This window comes from Sminthopsis crassicaudata, chromosome 4, assembly GCF_048593235.1.
Source record: "Sminthopsis crassicaudata isolate SCR6 chromosome 4, ASM4859323v1, whole genome shotgun sequence".
Taxonomy (NCBI): domain Eukaryota; kingdom Metazoa; phylum Chordata; class Mammalia; order Dasyuromorphia; family Dasyuridae; genus Sminthopsis; species Sminthopsis crassicaudata.
Genome location: NC_133620.1, coordinates 319,742,027 through 319,758,825, shown reverse-complemented (window position 1 = coordinate 319,758,825; position 16,799 = coordinate 319,742,027). Strand labels below are relative to the sequence as shown.

The window sequence follows — 16,799 nt, the reverse complement described above, 5'->3', positions numbered from 1 at the left end:
AACAAAAAATATGAATTATAAGGGATATGTCTCTGAGGGGAAAAAAAGGTAGATCTAATATAAGGGGAAATATAAGTGATGTAATAACAAAAGTTGTCAAAATTACTATTTAAAAAAAAAAAAAAAAAAAAAGAAGTGGTTACAATTCTTTGATTCCTTAGAAGTTCCTCAATTGTACTTGGTAGAATCATAGTATCAGCCACATTCCTGTTGACCTTTAAAAAACAAGCTTCCCAGTGCTGGAATTAGTTGAGAATTCTAGTCAAGGGAGCAGGGAAGGATATTTTTCTCTTCTTCTCTCCCTCTCCCCAACTCTCAAGATTAGTGGCTTCTTGTGATGGAGCAATTCAGAATTCAGCAAAATGAAATCCCAGAGAGATCTGGTAAGTACAAAATTGAACTATGCAGAGAAGCAGAACCAGGAATGGTGGCTGAGCAAACTGCCCAGCAGACCCTCCATCTAAGAATGAATAGAAGTGATAATAGAGCATTAAAGTGCCAGTTATGAAGTGCTTTGGCCAGGAATATTCCCTACATATACACCTCTCTACTAATGAACTCTCTCTAAATTCTCACTTTTCCCACTGGTTCTATGTGAATTTCTGGACGAGTGAACCCCAAGTTTGTGGAAGGAATGCTGTTCTTATCATATCATTTCAATGAATGCCTTTGGTTTGGACTCACTAGGTAAGCTGGCTGCCAATTGAAAAGTAAAGCCATATAATATTGAAATTGTGAATCAGTACAGCAATTTAGAAATTATTTAGAATTATGCAAATAAAATGTCTAAAATGTCCCTTTCCTTTGAACCAGAGATTCTATTTCTTTCATTGTATATATATTATTTGATCTTCTCAGCAGTCTTCTTTAGTGGACAATTATAAGCCTAACAATGCAATATGTTGGTCAAAGAAGTTAATATAACCTTAAGCCATGTAGTGATCAAAAAGAAGGGAATCACTTCTCAGCCAATTCCAGCTAAGATGAAGTACAGAAGAAGAGAGGTGATAGCTCTCCTGTATCTGTGGTGATCAATCCACATCTAGAATATTTATTTAATTCTTATTCAGTCAGTAAGCTAATAGTCAACAAATATGTAGGTAGTGAAGTGGATGGAATATTGGGCCTGGAGTCAGAAGAACCTGAGTTCAAATCCAGCCTCAAATTTTACTGGCTTTTGCCTCAGTTTATTCATCTATAAAATGAGCTGGAATGTCAATACAGCAAAGAAGAGATAACATATCACTGTCTATGAACTATCAAACTATGGACAGATAAATTGAAAATAAGAGAAGGGAAAAAAGACTTTGAAAAGCTGAAATGATAATAAGCTAGTAGTTATAGGTGGCTTTCATGTATTATACTTCTCATTAGATCCTCATAAGAACCCTCTGCTATTATTATTCCATTTTATCAGAAGGAAAGAAATTAAATAATTTGACTAGGATCACAAAGCTAGTTGGTGTCTGTTCTCCTGTCCAAGGAGGTTGACCAGGATAAAGAAAAAAATGTGAGACCATTATTATAAAATCATCAAGTGAGAAAACTAGAGGAGGTTAGCCTGGAGAAGAGACGACTTGGGGGTGACTCCTGTTTGAGTATCTTCAGAAATGTCATTAGAGGTGAGGGATTGGTCTTGTTCTTCTTAGCTTCAAGCGAAGAGCCAGGAGTAGAGGGAAGAAGGTGTAGGAGCAGGTTTCCTCTCCTTGTAAGGAAACTTGGAGCTTTGGAATGTGGAATGGGCGGCTTCCCCAGGCAGAGAGAGGGCTCTCCTATACCGGAGGTCTTCAATCATCAACTGGATGGTCATTTGGCAGAGAGGATTCTGGTTCAGGGACAGGGTAGAACAGATGGTTTCTGACGTTCCCTACAACTCTGAGATTTTTAGATTCTGTGAAATAGGAAAATAGGGCAAGGGAGGGGAGAACATTCACCCTCAGAACTGTCCCACAATAAATCAGCTTGAGGAGTAGGCACCTACACTAAAGCATTTAGGAGAATGTGGGGTAGTTCAATTTTGGGGAACAGTTCAACTTGGCTCAACTTTGGAATATGTGAAAAGGAGTAGCATGCGATACACTTAATAGGTAGATTGGAGTCAGATTGTGGAGGGGTTTGAATCCCAGGGTCAGGCAAAGGTTTTGTCAATAGTGATATGAACATAGTGAAACAGAAGGAAAAAATGAAAATAATAGTGAACATTTATATAATTCTTTACAATTTGTAAAGTACAGTAGATTCATTTGATCCCCAATCATAACCCTGTGAGCTAAGGTGCTATTATTTTCTAGAGAAGGAAACCGAGAGGTTAACCAGGATCCCATAACTGAGTAATTGTCTAAGATAGGATCTGAACTCAAGTTTTTCTGCCTTCAAGCCCAGGAGTTACAGAAAAGTCCAAAGGCTTTACAATCAGTCAGGAGCCAGTATAATATTTTAGGGTTTTAGTGGTAGCAAGAAAGTGAGGACAGATAAAAATAAGCTTGGCCACAGATTAAGGTTAACCCTTCTGGGTGACTGAGAAGATGCAATCAAAAGAAATTCAGAAATTGGGAATAGGGCAAGTTTAAGGAAATGGCTTCAAGGAAAATGTCCTTTTTAGTCTTATGGAACAATTCTGGCTATGGGATTTTTACCAAATAAGGAAAATACCACAGTGAAGTAAACTCATAATTTACTAAGTTTTAGGGGAAACCCTGGATGATCTATCTCTTTTTTCCCCCTATATTTCCAGCCTCTTGCTTTGTTTCTTAATTCAATTCAGTCTTCAGCCCGGGACTCAGAAGCTTCAGCCTGCCTCCCACTCAGGAATTCCCAGGGAACTAGGTCAGTGCATCAGCAAACCTACTAAGGGCTAGAAAGGAGACTATCAACCCAAATCAAAAACATGTCCTGCCCTCAAGAAGTTAATAGTAGATCCAGACCTCAGGGAATTTACCTTTGAATGGGAAGAAGGCTGGCTATTATAATAAGTTTATAGAAAATAGAAAAAAGGTAGCTGAGTGGGTAGATTTTAACAGCTGTGGGATATGAGAAAAGGTTTCCTGTGGAATGCTTTTGAGTCTAACGTTTAAGGAAACTTGGGAACCCAAGAGGGGGAAGTGTGGAGGGAGTCTTTTTGGAAGCATGGGGGCAGGTCAGTATGAAAGCATAAAGACCAGGCGAGATGTAGGGTTTGTGAAGAACAACAGAAAGCCAGTTTGGCTACATTGTAGTATTTGAGTAACAGGGCCAAAAAGGTAGGAAGGACCCAGGATGTGAAGAGTTTGAATGACAAACAAAGGCTTATATAAATCTTCAGGGTAGATCCTGGCCCAGCAGGCCCCAAGTCTGGGACTGGGCTGTCAGTGACTCAGGAACTCTCCATGGGGAGTGAAAGTCCAGTGCTTGAGCATACACCAGCCCCGTGGGAGTGTTTGCTGGTGGGAGGTATCGGCATCGGGCGGGGCTCCAGAGCTGCAGCCCGAAATCACCAAATATAGACATGCAGCCGGCAGTCCCAGCCTCCTCCTTCCTAGTACACCTGTATAGGCTGGCCCCACCTGGGTTTCAACATCCACCTCCCTGCCCCACTCCCAGTCAGGCCACCCATCTAAATGACACATTCTCTGGGGTGATTTGCTACTGGCTGCCTTAGAGGAAATAGTTGCTCTGGCTACTCAGACTTACAGCTGGCTGGATCTGTGAAAGCTTGGGGGAAGGGGAAGAGAAAGGAAGAAAGCACCCATTTTAGTCTGCTCCCTGCTAATTCTTAAGAACCATCCCCTGCACACATACACATGCTCACCCCTGTTATGACTTTGTCCTCTGAAGGTGCAATGGTTCCCCCAAAAATATATATATTAATTCAAGGAAGTCAGTTATATTGAAATTTATCAATTTTTTTTTCAAGTTCATAGCTCCCATGTTAAGAACCTCTGACTTAATAAGATCTCTAAATTTTGTTCAATAGATATTTATCTCTTAAGGTCTTTCTAGATCTAATGAGGAATCAAAGGTCAGGGACTGAACAACCTTGAGGAATGAGAGTAAAGGACTGGGAGATTGGGGCCAGTTATAGGGAATCCCGGTGTCCAACAAAGGCCTTCACATCACTTTAGGGTTGATTGGTTCATTCATTTATGGACAAATATAAATTCCCTAATATTATATGCTGCAGCTATTATCTGCTTAGTGGACTGTCCATTAGATTTCACAGTCCCATTAAGTTCTTCTCAAACTATCAAGTCTCCATATATCTCACTTGGGTGATAATCACCGAAGGCCTCCCTTTATCCTTTGTTTTCATTCTAAACATGGGTGGGAAGTTAGAAGAATAACCAAAATAGGGGTTTAAAGATAAGTCCTCCACACCAAACAGATGCCCTAGGTTAAGGAGAAAGGCTTGAAAGAACTCTAGGAATCTAGTCCTAGTTCCCTGGAACGAAGCATCAGGTCTGAGAGATCAGATGTGTTCTACAACCTGCTCCACCCAATGCCCTCCCTTCCCTCCTGTATCTGAAGGGATTTAGGAGTTGGAGTCTCTGGGGGAAATAGAGGTGCAGATAGGCCTTAGGGCTAGAGCGAGACTGGAATGTGGAGCCGGGCCAAGAATACCCTAGAAAAGAGAATTGTAAAAAATTCTGGTTGAGGAGCTTTGAAAAATAAACAGAATCTTTCCACACTGAGTGTGTTAAGATTAACTCCATGGAAACAAAAAGAAAATCAGTTTCCCTTTGGAAAATTTTTTCATCTTTACACACAACACTGTGGTGTTACAAGGGCCTCAAGGACATTAATTTTTTTTCTTTGGCACAAGGGAAGAAGAGGAGGAGCTAAAAAATGTTATATTTGATACTCTTCACCCCCTTCTAGAGAAGCAGGTTAGGGCTTTAGTATTTGAAGGGAGATGTTTATTATCCTATTGTATCAAACAATTAGAGGGAATTAGGATTAGATCAACATAAAAAATATAAAAGTAGAGGCTTCTATCTCTCAATCTTCATAGTATAAACCTTTTTCATCACTATTAATCAGATCCTCCCAGGATTTTCCATTGGATTCCATATTGAGGTCCTTGGTAAATAAATGGGAGGTCAGATATATTCCATATCTCAGCTAGCAGGTCCTTAGGCTATAAAGGCTGGATTGGGTCTTGATTGTCAACCACAGAGAATTGGGTGATCCTGGAATAGAGAACTAATTCTTCATTAAGCCTCATTTCCCCCATTTCAATGAAGCTCATAACACTCTTCTGGTATGTTGTGAAAGAGAAGTATAAAATAGCTCCCACTTATTAAGTCAACAAATATCAGTGAACACCCCTAGAGTATAAAAGTTGCATCACGAACAAAGTTTTTTTGGGCCCATGACTCAAAGACAGAACCATGTATAAAGATGACTGAGAGAATAGCAATTGGAGACCAGAAAACAACATCCATTCCTGACAAGCTTCAGATACTTTGTTATTATTATTAGAATAGAACCACACACTGTTAGAATCGGAAGGAACCATAAAGGTCATCTAATCTCCTGTTTGTTAAACTGTGAGTCATGACCTGATATGGAATCTCTTAATTGAATTCGAGGGTCATGAAATTATGATTTATTCTCAGTAAATGTTTGATTTGTACACTTATTTTATATACCTATATACCTGGGCTCATCTAAATTTTCTTGAGGGAAAAGGGGTCAAGTGTGGAAAAAGTTTAAGAAGCCCTGATCTAATCTAATCAACTAATTTGATAAGGAAACTCAAAACCAAGAAAATGAAGTGCCTAGCTTGTGTCATAAGCTAACTGGTAATGGAGCCTAGACTAGAATCCTAGCTTCCTTCAAGCTTCAGATAAAATCTCACCTTCTGCAAGAAGTCTTTCTTTCTCCTTTATATTGGTGCCTTCTAAGATTATTTCCAATTTATCCTGTTTATATCTTGTTTGTACATAGTTTTCATGTTGTTTCCCATATTAGATTGTGGACACCTAAAAAGCAGGAACTGTTTTTGCCTTCACAGTGCTTCACACACTGCCTGGCACATAGCAGTTGCTTAATAAATGCCAGTTGATTTGACTTCTGACTCTCCTAGTCAAGTGTTCTTTCCATTGGGTGGTTTTCTGATTTTTAATCCTTACATTTCAAGTGGCCAGAAGCTTTATAACAAAGAGAACAGAAACTACACAGTTTTCCTTTCAAATCCTATCCTAGGCTCTGAGGATTTGTCTATGTAAAATCATGCTTTCTCTTTGATTTCTTTGACAAATCTTTGCAAAAACAGGTCTATTTGGGAAAGGAAAATGAGAACTTTGTACTCAGAAGAATATATAAGTGGTTTATATAAAATGTATATAGTTATACAAAATAGCAAACATTATAACCTAAGCATAGGGGCCTTTACTTCTTTTTTTTTTTTTTTTTTGCAGAATTGAATAGATTTTTGAGTATACCACCATTTTCCCCATCACTCAGGTTTGCAGTCTTTAATAATCTCCCCATCTATATTCAATCAGTTGCTAAGTCTCTTTTGATTCCATTTCAACTACCTCTCTTATCTGTTTCTATTCACAGGGCCACCACCCTAATTCTGGGCCTCATCATCTCATCTAGATTAACTGGCGTCCCTGCTTCCAGTCTCTCCCCTCCCCAATCCATCATCCACACAAAATAATCTTCCTGCCAAAATAATCTTCCTAAAAGCACAAGTCTATGTCATTCATTGGCTCAAGATTCTTCAGGAGGCTGCCTATTTGCTTCTAGGTTGAAATAAAAACTCAACTTGGCTTTTAAAGCCTTTGTATCTCCAGAATTTAGCTAGTACATCACACTTAGATTCTTTTTTTCCTCAGTTGTTTAAAATTCCCCTTCAATTACATGTAAAAACAATTTAAAACATTTTTAAAAATTTGAGGTCCAAATTATCTCCCTCCCCTCCTCATTCATTGAAAAGGCAAGCAATATGATACAATTTATATATGTGCCTTCATGAAAAACATTATCATTTCAGTCATGCTGGGAAAGAAAACACAGACCAAAAAATTCCATAGAAAAAAAAGTAAAAAAGTAATATGATTCAATTTGTATTCAGACTCCATCAGTTCTTTCTCTGGAGATAGCATTATTACTATTTTTTTTTTAATCACAAATCCTTCGTAATTGTCTTGGATTTTTGTATATTTTTTTTCCCTGAGGCTGGGGTTCAGTGACTTGCCACATCTAGGAAGTGTTAAGTCTCTGAGATCAGATTTGAACTCGGGCCCCTCCTGAATTCAAGGCTGGTGCTCTATCCACTGCATCATCTAGCTGCCCCTTGGATTTTTGTATTGCTGAGAACAGCAAAGTCATCCACAACTGATCATCCTTACAATATTCCTGATACTGTGTGCGATGTTGTTCTGGTTCTGCTCACTTTGCCTTAGTTCATATAAGTCTTTCCAGGTTTTTCCTAAAGCATTGTGCCCATCATTTCTTATATCACAATAGTATTTCATTACAATTATATACCACAATTTGTTGAGTGATTCTTCTATTGAACATTCCCCTCAATTTCCAATTCTTTGCCACCACAAAAAAAGTTTCTATAAATATTTTTGTATATAAAAATCCTTTTCCCACTCTTCCCCCTTTAAAAAAATCTCTTTGTGATATAGAAGGGTAATTATTGGGTCACAATTTTATAGTTTTTTAGGCACACTTAAATGATTCTTGATAAATGCTCATTGAATTGAAGTGAGATAACCTGTTTTGGAATCCTCGGTTAAGGATAACTAACAGATAAAACGGCAATGATAAATTGGGCTTTCAGACTGGGACCAGCAGGCAGACTGAGGAAAAAAGGTAGAACTAGGTCTGGACATCCATTAAAAGAGTTGATTCTTTCCATGTCACAGCTTTGGAGACAAATTGCTGATTCCAGAGCTTGCTGACAAAAAACCCCCCAAAAACAAATAAAAAAACCTACATGGTGACCAACCATAAAGAATCCTCATGGCCCATGTCCTCCTTGGAGGGTGGGAGGAAAACATCAGCTAGAAATAGATCAGGTAAAAGGGGAAAGGGAGAGTACTTCCAGAACTATTGGAGAACAAAGACAATGTTAAGTTTCATTCTTTTCCCTCCTTTGACCCAAGATGATTTCCTGAAATCATAGTTTCTCTAGAAAGCTGGAGGACAGACTGGCTAAAGAACTGTCTCATCCAAGGAGTATGTAAAGGATTCAGTGTTACAGGCTGGGAATCAGAACTCCTGGGTTAGATTCCTGATCCTGGCCCAGCAGCCTGAGAAAGTGCTTTTCCTTGCCTCAATATCCCCATTTGGCGTGAGTTTTTTTCCTTTCCCTGGAGGTATAAGTAAAATGAATAACCAGAGATTTTCAGATTAAAGAGGTTTTATACTTTGGATGCAGAGTTCTTTGGAGAAAAATAAGGCAACCTCAGTCCACTCTTCCCCATCTGGCCAATTGGGCAGGAGGAAGGGAGATTATATTCTCAAATTCAGGATGATGAGCCCATATTTTGTGACAATCTGCTTTCCTGTCTACAAGGACTGGACACGTCTGTCTGTCTGTCGGTCTTTATGCATTATCTGGGAAGGAAATGGGTTTATTGAACTGTGTTGGAAGAGGATAAATAATAGGGGCTACGTGATCGGAGATTTGACGAGGGCAGTACCACAGATGGGAGGGGACCCTTATCTCCCTGCAGGGGTGAAAATACGAGCTCTAGCAAAGAAGTGTAGATGAGAACATGTTCTTCCTTCCCACTCCAACGTGCATCCGCTGCAGCTCTCTCCAGACACTGGATGGATTATAGCTGTGAAAAATCTTCCCAGGCTGTGGGGATGATTAATGCCCAGTGAATTCGGCTCGCTTTTTCTTTATTTCTCTTTTTCTTTCTTTTCTTTCCCTTCCTTTCTCTTTCTTTCCCTTTCACAATTGTCACCTTCCTTCTTTCAGTATTCGGGATAGAGGAGTGATTGTTCTCCACGGGATTTCGGTGGAGCTGAGCTCGGAAGGGGAAATAGTGCCCTTTCCATTGTTTGGAAGAAAGGGAATGTGAGGATTTCTTAAAGGCCTCCCAACTCCCTCAGATCTGAAACTGGCTTCTAAAAAACTGCCCCAAATGCAGAAAGGCAAAGTCTGTGGTATTGAAGGTTCCATTAAAAGAACGACCGCCTCCCCCAGCCCCACTTCTGCTCCTTGTAACCCCGGAAATGTCCTCCAGGCTTTATTTTAGAGGAGAATCCGAAAAACAAAGAAGCATTACCCGAAGCCTTAGGAAAAACCCAGTTTGTGTGGGGCTCTCTGCAGGACCCTTAAGGAGGAATCCCTCCCCCACTCCCCCAGCACTCCCCTGCTACTTGAGCTCTGACCCCAAAGGAGCGGGTGCCCTAATAGGTGAGGTTCCTTTCTGGCAATCTGGATACCCTCCCCCACAGAAGGCCAGCAGGAGCCCCTTCTGCGGAACAGAAAAGGGTGGGGTGGGGGTTAGCTAGACACAAAGGAAAAGAAGCCCTTTTGTCCAAGGCCCCCGCCGAAAGCCATATCCCATAATTTCTCTAAAATTTGGGGGGGGTCCATCTCACGGTCCCGGAGGGGTGTGTGCTTACTCTCATCCTTTCTTCCTCTCCCCATTTACTGCAGATCCTGGGGGCAGGAGCAAGAACTGTCACCAAGAGTAGTGTAAAAAGGGGCGTCCTGGAGTTTTTTTCTTACCCTCCTCCGGCTCCCCATTGAATTATTAGGGTTCCCTTGGTGCAATATGGAGGGTAGTGGGGGTGGGGATCGATTTCGAGCCTTTTGCAGGTTCCGCCTGACATTCCAGGCCGCGGCTCCCACCCCCACCCCTCCTCGTTCGCTGTATGCAGGAGAAAGGGGTGGGGGTGGGAGTCGGGTGGAGGTAGGGGGAAGGGAGGAGAAAAAAAAAAAGGGAGGGGGGAATAGGAAGGTGGAGAGCGAAGAGGCGGAGTCTGGTGGCGGCGGCCCCACGTGCCCCGGCCGGGCAGCCCAATGGATGCTCGTGTTTCGGAAAGATCTCCATATATGGCCATGTTCTAGGGCTGCGCGCGCCGCCGCCGCGCGCTCGTGCCTCGCTCGCCCTTTAAATACCGGCGGGGGAGGTCGAGCACGGTCTCACTCAGTGGTAGCCGGCAGCACTTGTAGGCTACTTTGGACTCCCCCTTTACTTGCCCCCTCCCTTTCCCCCGGCTCTAAATTCTGAGACTAGGACGGTTCGCAACCTCAGGTAAGCAACTCGGTGGCTTCTAAGTGAAGAGGAGGTGGAGAGAGGGCCGTGGTCGGAGCTAGGGGCTGCAGTGTTTAACCGTGGTCGGGCGGGTTATGCTTGGGAATCTATCCCTTCCTCTTCGCGTCTTCCCTTCTCCCCTCCCCCCTCCGCCGCCTCAACCCAGCCTCCGTTCCTTTTGGGACACGGCGGGAAGAACCTTTTCTTTAGTAATTTCTTTTATCTCTCCCACCTTTCCTCCCTCTCTCTTTCCGCGCCATTCGTGCGGCCCAACCAGGCCCCATCTCGGGTTCGTTATTGAACCGAGAAGCGCGCGACTCCTGAGGGTAACTCCCCTCCCCCTGGCCGCTTGTCCTTCCTCGGGCCTCGTGCGCCCGCCTAACTCGATGAGGTGAGGGGGTGCAGGCGCAGGGGGGAGTCTGTTATCTGGGACAAGGGTGCGACACTGACCCTCTTTCACTTCGGCCACCCCGGCCGGCGGACAGGTGGGCGTGGTCGAGGGACGATGGCTATGGGGGATTGGTTCGGGTTGGGAGGGGGCAGAGTAGGAAAGGTAAATTTCAAACGGCTGCAGAAGGTGGGGGGGCCGGTGGGAGAAGAGAGGAACAGGGTTCCGGCGGAAGTGAGCGCGCGTCCGTTGGGGAGTGGTGATGGGGTGGGGCCGAGCGGCTGTAGCGGCTGCGCGCGAGGCCCCGTGGGGGTCGGGTCGATGACGTGGGTGCCCCTCGCGCCAGCCCGTTGCCGCGCTGCCAGCTGGCGGGGGCGCGTGCATTGTGCATTCTACTGGGTGGGGACCAAGGAGGCGAAGCTGTTGTATTGCGCGGTAGGGACACCAGGCACCCCAGCCCAAGTCCTCATCCTCCTTCCCCCGAGCAAAACAAAGCGCTAACCAACTGGGGGAGAGGGAGCTGCTCAGGCCAGTTTGCTTGGAATTTTGTGAAATAGACTGATAGGGCTTTTTTTCTCTACTGCTTCCTCTCCTCCCGACTCCCCCCTTTTTGTTAGTTTTTCTGCGCATTAGGCGGAGTTCAGGGCGGGCATCTGGCAGCGATGTGCTGAGCCTAGGTGATGCTGGTGATGAGCTCACGGGGGGAGGGGGAAGGAGGGGCTGCAATGCAGCAGAGCAGCGTGGAGAAGTGACTCCTTCCTTGGGAGGGGGAGAGGTGGTGCTACTGTGCCCTAGTTATTTTAACTCACTCCCCAAGAACTGGCTAAGGAGCAGTTCTCCAAAAACCTTCATCTTTTCCGCTCTCCTGGCGATGCTTGTATGCTTTGGAAATGGGGCGGAGGCAAGTGAAACCAGTTGATTATGGTTTAGAAGGAAATGAATGGTTGACTATTAATAAGTTTAGGAGTAATTGCTATTACATTTACTTGACATTATTTTACCTTAAGACTTACGGTTTTTTTGTATGTGTCTTGAACAGATTAAACAAAAATGGAAGAAGAAATCGCTGCTCTTGTCATTGACAATGGCTCTGGTATGTGCAAAGCTGGCTTTGCTGGGGATGATGCTCCTCGAGCTGTGTTCCCCTCCATTGTTGGACGCCCAAGACATCAGGTCAGTAAAAAGTATCCTTGACTCCATCTCTTTTAAAGATATTTTTGAAATCTCATTTGCAGTTGGGTAAAGATCTTGTGTCTAATTTAGCTTTTTCTTTTTTAAACCAGGGTGTCATGGTAGGAATGGGGCAGAAGGACAGTTATGTTGGTGATGAAGCCCAGAGCAAGAGAGGTATCCTGACTCTAAAATACCCCATTGAACATGGCATTGTTACCAACTGGGATGACATGGAGAAAATCTGGCATCATACTTTCTACAATGAGCTTCGTGTAGCCCCTGAGGAACACCCTGTTTTGCTTACAGAAGCACCCTTGAACCCCAAGGCCAACAGAGAGAAGATGACACAGGTATTTTCAGTCCATTGGATTGAAGTATCAACACCATCTGTTTTATAAACCCTTTTTTGTTAATTCTAAAACCCAAGTTTTTCTTTCAATATTTCCAGGGTTCTGTACCTCTCCTGGCATTTCTTCCCTGAAGTCTCAAGGTTTCTTCTTTGTGTTTCTGCCTGCATTCTTTTCTTTTCTTTTTTTTTTTTTCCACACATCTAATTTGTTGCATGTTGGCATGTGGTGTGTGTGTGTGAAGCATGGATTAATTGGTGTTCTTGAACTTGACTAAATTAGTGGGTGTTTTTTGTTTTTTTTTGTTTTTTACTTTCAGATCATGTTTGAGACCTTCAACACCCCAGCCATGTATGTTGCAATTCAGGCTGTGTTGTCTCTGTATGCCTCTGGTCGTACCACTGGTATTGTTATGGACTCTGGTGATGGTGTCACCCACACTGTGCCCATCTACGAAGGTTATGCCCTTCCCCATGCCATCCTTCGTCTAGATTTGGCTGGTCGTGACCTGACAGACTACCTCATGAAGATACTGACAGAAAGAGGGTACAGCTTCACTACTACAGCTGAAAGGGAAATTGTTCGTGACATCAAGGAGAAGCTGTGCTACGTTGCCCTGGACTTCGAGCAGGAGATGGCTACAGCTGCTTCATCCTCCTCTCTGGAGAAGAGCTATGAGCTTCCTGATGGCCAGGTGATCACCATTGGCAATGAGAGGTTCAGGTGTCCAGAGGCCCTCTTCCAGCCATCCTTCCTGGGTAAGGTTTTTTTGGAAAATAACGTGGAATAAATTGGCCAATCATTCTTAACAGCCTTACAATTTTGGCATGTAAAACTAGAGATGGTAAACATTTGATTATTGTCCCTTAGGTATGGAATCCTGTGGCATTCATGAGACCACTTTCAATTCTATCATGAAGTGTGATGTTGACATCCGAAAGGATCTATATGCCAACACAGTATTGTCTGGTGGTACTACCATGTACCCTGGTATTGCTGACAGAATGCAGAAAGAAATCACCGCCCTGGCCCCTAGCACAATGAAAATTAAGGTAAATGATGCATTATCTAATTATCAACTATGCCTTTTAAGAAGTTAAAACAATTTTATTTCTGAAGAAAATTTTGTTAAAATGTTAAACAAAATACTTTGTTTTTCTTCAGATCATTGCCCCTCCTGAACGTAAGTATTCCGTCTGGATTGGTGGCTCCATTCTGGCATCTCTCTCCACCTTCCAGCAGATGTGGATCAGCAAGCAGGAATATGATGAATCTGGCCCATCCATTGTCCATCGCAAATGCTTCTAAATGGACTGCTAGCAAATGCGTAGCATTTGCTGCATGAGTATTCACAAAGTAAAAATTTGCCCTGGCAAATATACACCTCATGTTAGCCTCATGAAACTGGAATAAGCCTTCTTTGAAAAGAAACTTGTCCTTGGGGAAGTTGTAACTGATATTAGACAAATATCAGCACTTTTTAGATTGTTGAACCGTTACTGATTTGACCTCGTATTCAAGTTAACAGTTGTTCCCTTGGTGTACATTTTAGCATACCTTGTACATATCTTTGATCTAAACCCTGATACAGGTCACTTCATTTTGACAGGTAAGGCTAAGAGTTAACTTCTATAGAGATGACCTGATATGGCAATATAGTATTTGGCTGGTTGATACTCAACAGCTGTACAGTTTAGTTCTATAAAGCATCAGATCTGTACAGGGTATCTAAAGGTCAGATTTCCAGCATCTAAAAGAGCTGACTTACAGAATTTCTCTCCTAAGGCTGGCAAGTTTATTAAATGTGTGTTAAATCTTGCCACCTTCCTAGCAGGAATACATATTAAATCCAAGCCTTAGGAACCAGTTTTTTTTTTTTTTCTCTTAACCCACTGTTTCCCCCAATGTCATGGGGCTAAGTTACTCAACCTTGAGTTGCAAAAAAAAAAAAGTTTGCATTTACAACCTGTAAATTTGTGCATCTAGTTAATTTATGTAAGATTTTTGTACGTTGCCTTAATGTTCTCACATGACAGTAGAATACCAAAATTTGTAAGTCATCCTAAGAGTTGAGAATTGTAATGCCCAACACGTCATTGTGTAAGGAAAAATAAAAGTGCTGCAAGTAAACTGAATAAAGGTGTTTGGGTTTTTGTTTAAGCTGCAAGTTGGGTAAAGGCACAGAATCACTCAAGTACATAATACTTTGCTAAGACCTACAGATCAAAGTTGCACAAGAGGTGAAATTTGTTTAGCAAGGAAATTATTTAAAATTTGTTTTAAATTATTGAATAAAGCTTAGTTCTCAATATTGTATAAAATCCTACCCTGACTTGTGCCAATCAATTGCCATTAGTGTGGTGTCATGTACAAAATATGGGTATTTCAACTTGAAACAATATGAGGTAAATATATTTCTAGTTCGCTATTTGTTGGATAGTGGTAGAGAGGCTCAACAAGAAAATGCCATTAAAGGGGAGGAGATGGTTTTTTGAAATTCCCTTTTTAAGTCCCTTCACGTCTCTTGCACACAGCAGAAGTCAGGTTTTTTAAAAAGTGAGTTACATATCCATTCAATTCCTTCATTCTGAGTAGAGGGATGATAAATTTAATGGTGGTTCATAATGAATACACTAATGGTTCACAATTTAAAATTGAGCTAATTAAACCATTTGGAGACTTGGGACCAAAAAGCTGAAATTGCTTAACTTAGGTCTTAGAGAATTTTCCTTTTAGGATTATGAATATGTGGCTTGGCTTATATTTACAAATATTTGTGATTAGTTACATCTGATCTATTAAGTAGATACTAAAATAGGGTTTTCAAAGGCCAAGTTAATATATACTCTTAACCTTAGCCTTTCTCCAGTGATTTTCCTTGGGAAGATGGTTAGTGGGAACACTGCAAAGGAATATACTGTCATGCAAAAAGCATTTCAAAGTGTTGAGCAAATATGGGAAATCAGTTGCCAGCATGCTGGCTGTTAATGGGATGAAAATATGAGGGTTGATTCTGAGTTGGGCCTAACTTATTAAGCAGTTTACAACTGGGCTAGTCTTGCTCTAACTCTAATGGGCAGCTTTCCTAGAAAAAGCTGGAAGACAGGTAATTTCAAATAGTAATTGAAAATAACTAAATGCATTTGGAGGTGGGCATGAAATAGGTTTTGGTTTGTACAATGGTTTCCTCCATCTTAGGCAACAAACATCAAATTGAAAGCATCCATTACAGAAATTTTTATTGGCAATGAACAATGCAGTGGTCTTCTCTCAATTTCTTTTCCAAGGTAAACATGGTACAGGATATGTGTCATTTTCTTAACCACCTAGATAGAGTATTAATCACTGCACCACAGGGAATTCCAATCCAGGAAACAATGGAAGAGAGTGGAGATGATTCACCACCAAATGAGAAATAATACAATCTGTGAAATTCTTTAGTGTTTAACTTTATTGTCAGATGTTGGCATTTATGTGTCCTGGATTTAAGAGGAATGAATTGGAGTCAAGTGTGTATCTTTGAGAAAGCTCTCTCCTAAGAGAGACTTGGAAAGGGAAAACCAACCTCGGGGCCTTTTATAAACTTACTTAAAATAAAATTAACCAGAAGCTTTCAAGAAGGACCCTGTGTCCCATCCCTGGGAAGGATGGTTGGTGATAATTGGAGGAAAGAGGTGCTTTTTGCATAGTGTGTTGGACCTTAAGTTCAAGGACCTGGTTTCAAATAGATCTGATTTTTTGATGCTCTTAGTTCTAGAAATCCCATGATTTTAGTGCTAAAAGCATTTTCAGTGCCAAGAATACTGTAGGTACTGGTCCCTGTCTTAATTTATGAATTTATGCACAGCCACTGAGGCAAATAAGGTATATGGCAATGACCATAATCTAAACAATACTCGGGAGTGTGCTAGTAATACTATTCCAACAACCAGCTCTCTGAATCTACATAGTGACATAATTACAACTTGGATCTACATCATCAATGCTTTAACTATAGACTAACTTACTGTGTTTTTCTGACTTCTGAGGGGTAAATTCACTAACAGTTTGGCAATCTGTTCCAATTCAGATTCATGTCTCCTTTAGAAAAGATTGGGGTGAGGAATCTGAAATACCTGACCTTGGTTGTACGAATCATCAAACATTTTAAGTTTTCATTTAAATAATATTAAGGGAAAAAAACAAATGGAAAAAAAAAAGTGAAAATAACTTTTTTAAAAAAATGTTTGTTAATAGCACAATAATATTGTATTACAATCATAGCAATTTGTCCAGCTGTTTCCCAGTTGATGGGTATTCCTTCTTTCCAATTCTTTGTCACCACAAAAAGCTGCTATAAATATTTTTTGTACATAAGAGATCTTTTTCCCTTTTTTAATGATCTCTGGGATACAAATCTAGTAGTGATATTCCAATGGGCATAGATCCAATTCTTCAGAGTAGTTGGATCAATTCACAATTCCACCAACAATGTATTTTATGTCCCAATTTCCCCACATAACCATCATTTTGTCTTATTAGCCAATCTGATAGGTGTGAAAACATCTCTTCAAATGTTCTCTGTAATGAAAAATTTGGATGACAATTCTTGCACTACCTACCTCACAGGATTACTTATTGGTGGACATCAAATGAAAGAATACCCTCCTTACAAATGTAAGCTGGCATTCTTACCAG

General features: G+C 41.5%; 1 protein-coding gene and 1 long non-coding RNA gene across 2 annotated transcripts; both read left to right on the top strand.

Moving 5' to 3' along the window:
- The first annotated feature begins 267 nt into the window (after positions 1 to 267).
- On the top strand, positions 268 to 6,653 carry LOC141541063 (uncharacterized). Its single transcript, XR_012481641.1, has 3 exons — positions 268 to 383; positions 6,399 to 6,444; positions 6,544 to 6,653. It is a non-coding gene; the product is annotated as an uncharacterized LOC141541063 (long non-coding RNA).
- A 3,309-nt stretch (positions 6,654 to 9,962) lies between these two features.
- ACTG1 (actin gamma 1) lies at positions 9,963 to 14,261 on the top strand. Its single transcript, XM_074265109.1, has 6 exons — positions 9,963 to 10,214; positions 11,642 to 11,775; positions 11,886 to 12,125; positions 12,442 to 12,880; positions 12,993 to 13,174; positions 13,287 to 14,261. Exons 2-6 carry the CDS (start codon positions 11,653 to 11,655, stop codon positions 13,428 to 13,430), a joined length of 1,128 nt encoding a protein of 375 aa, XP_074121210.1. The 5' UTR covers positions 9,963 to 10,214; positions 11,642 to 11,652; the 3' UTR covers positions 13,431 to 14,261.
- Positions 14,262 to 16,799: the final 2,538 nt, after the last annotated feature.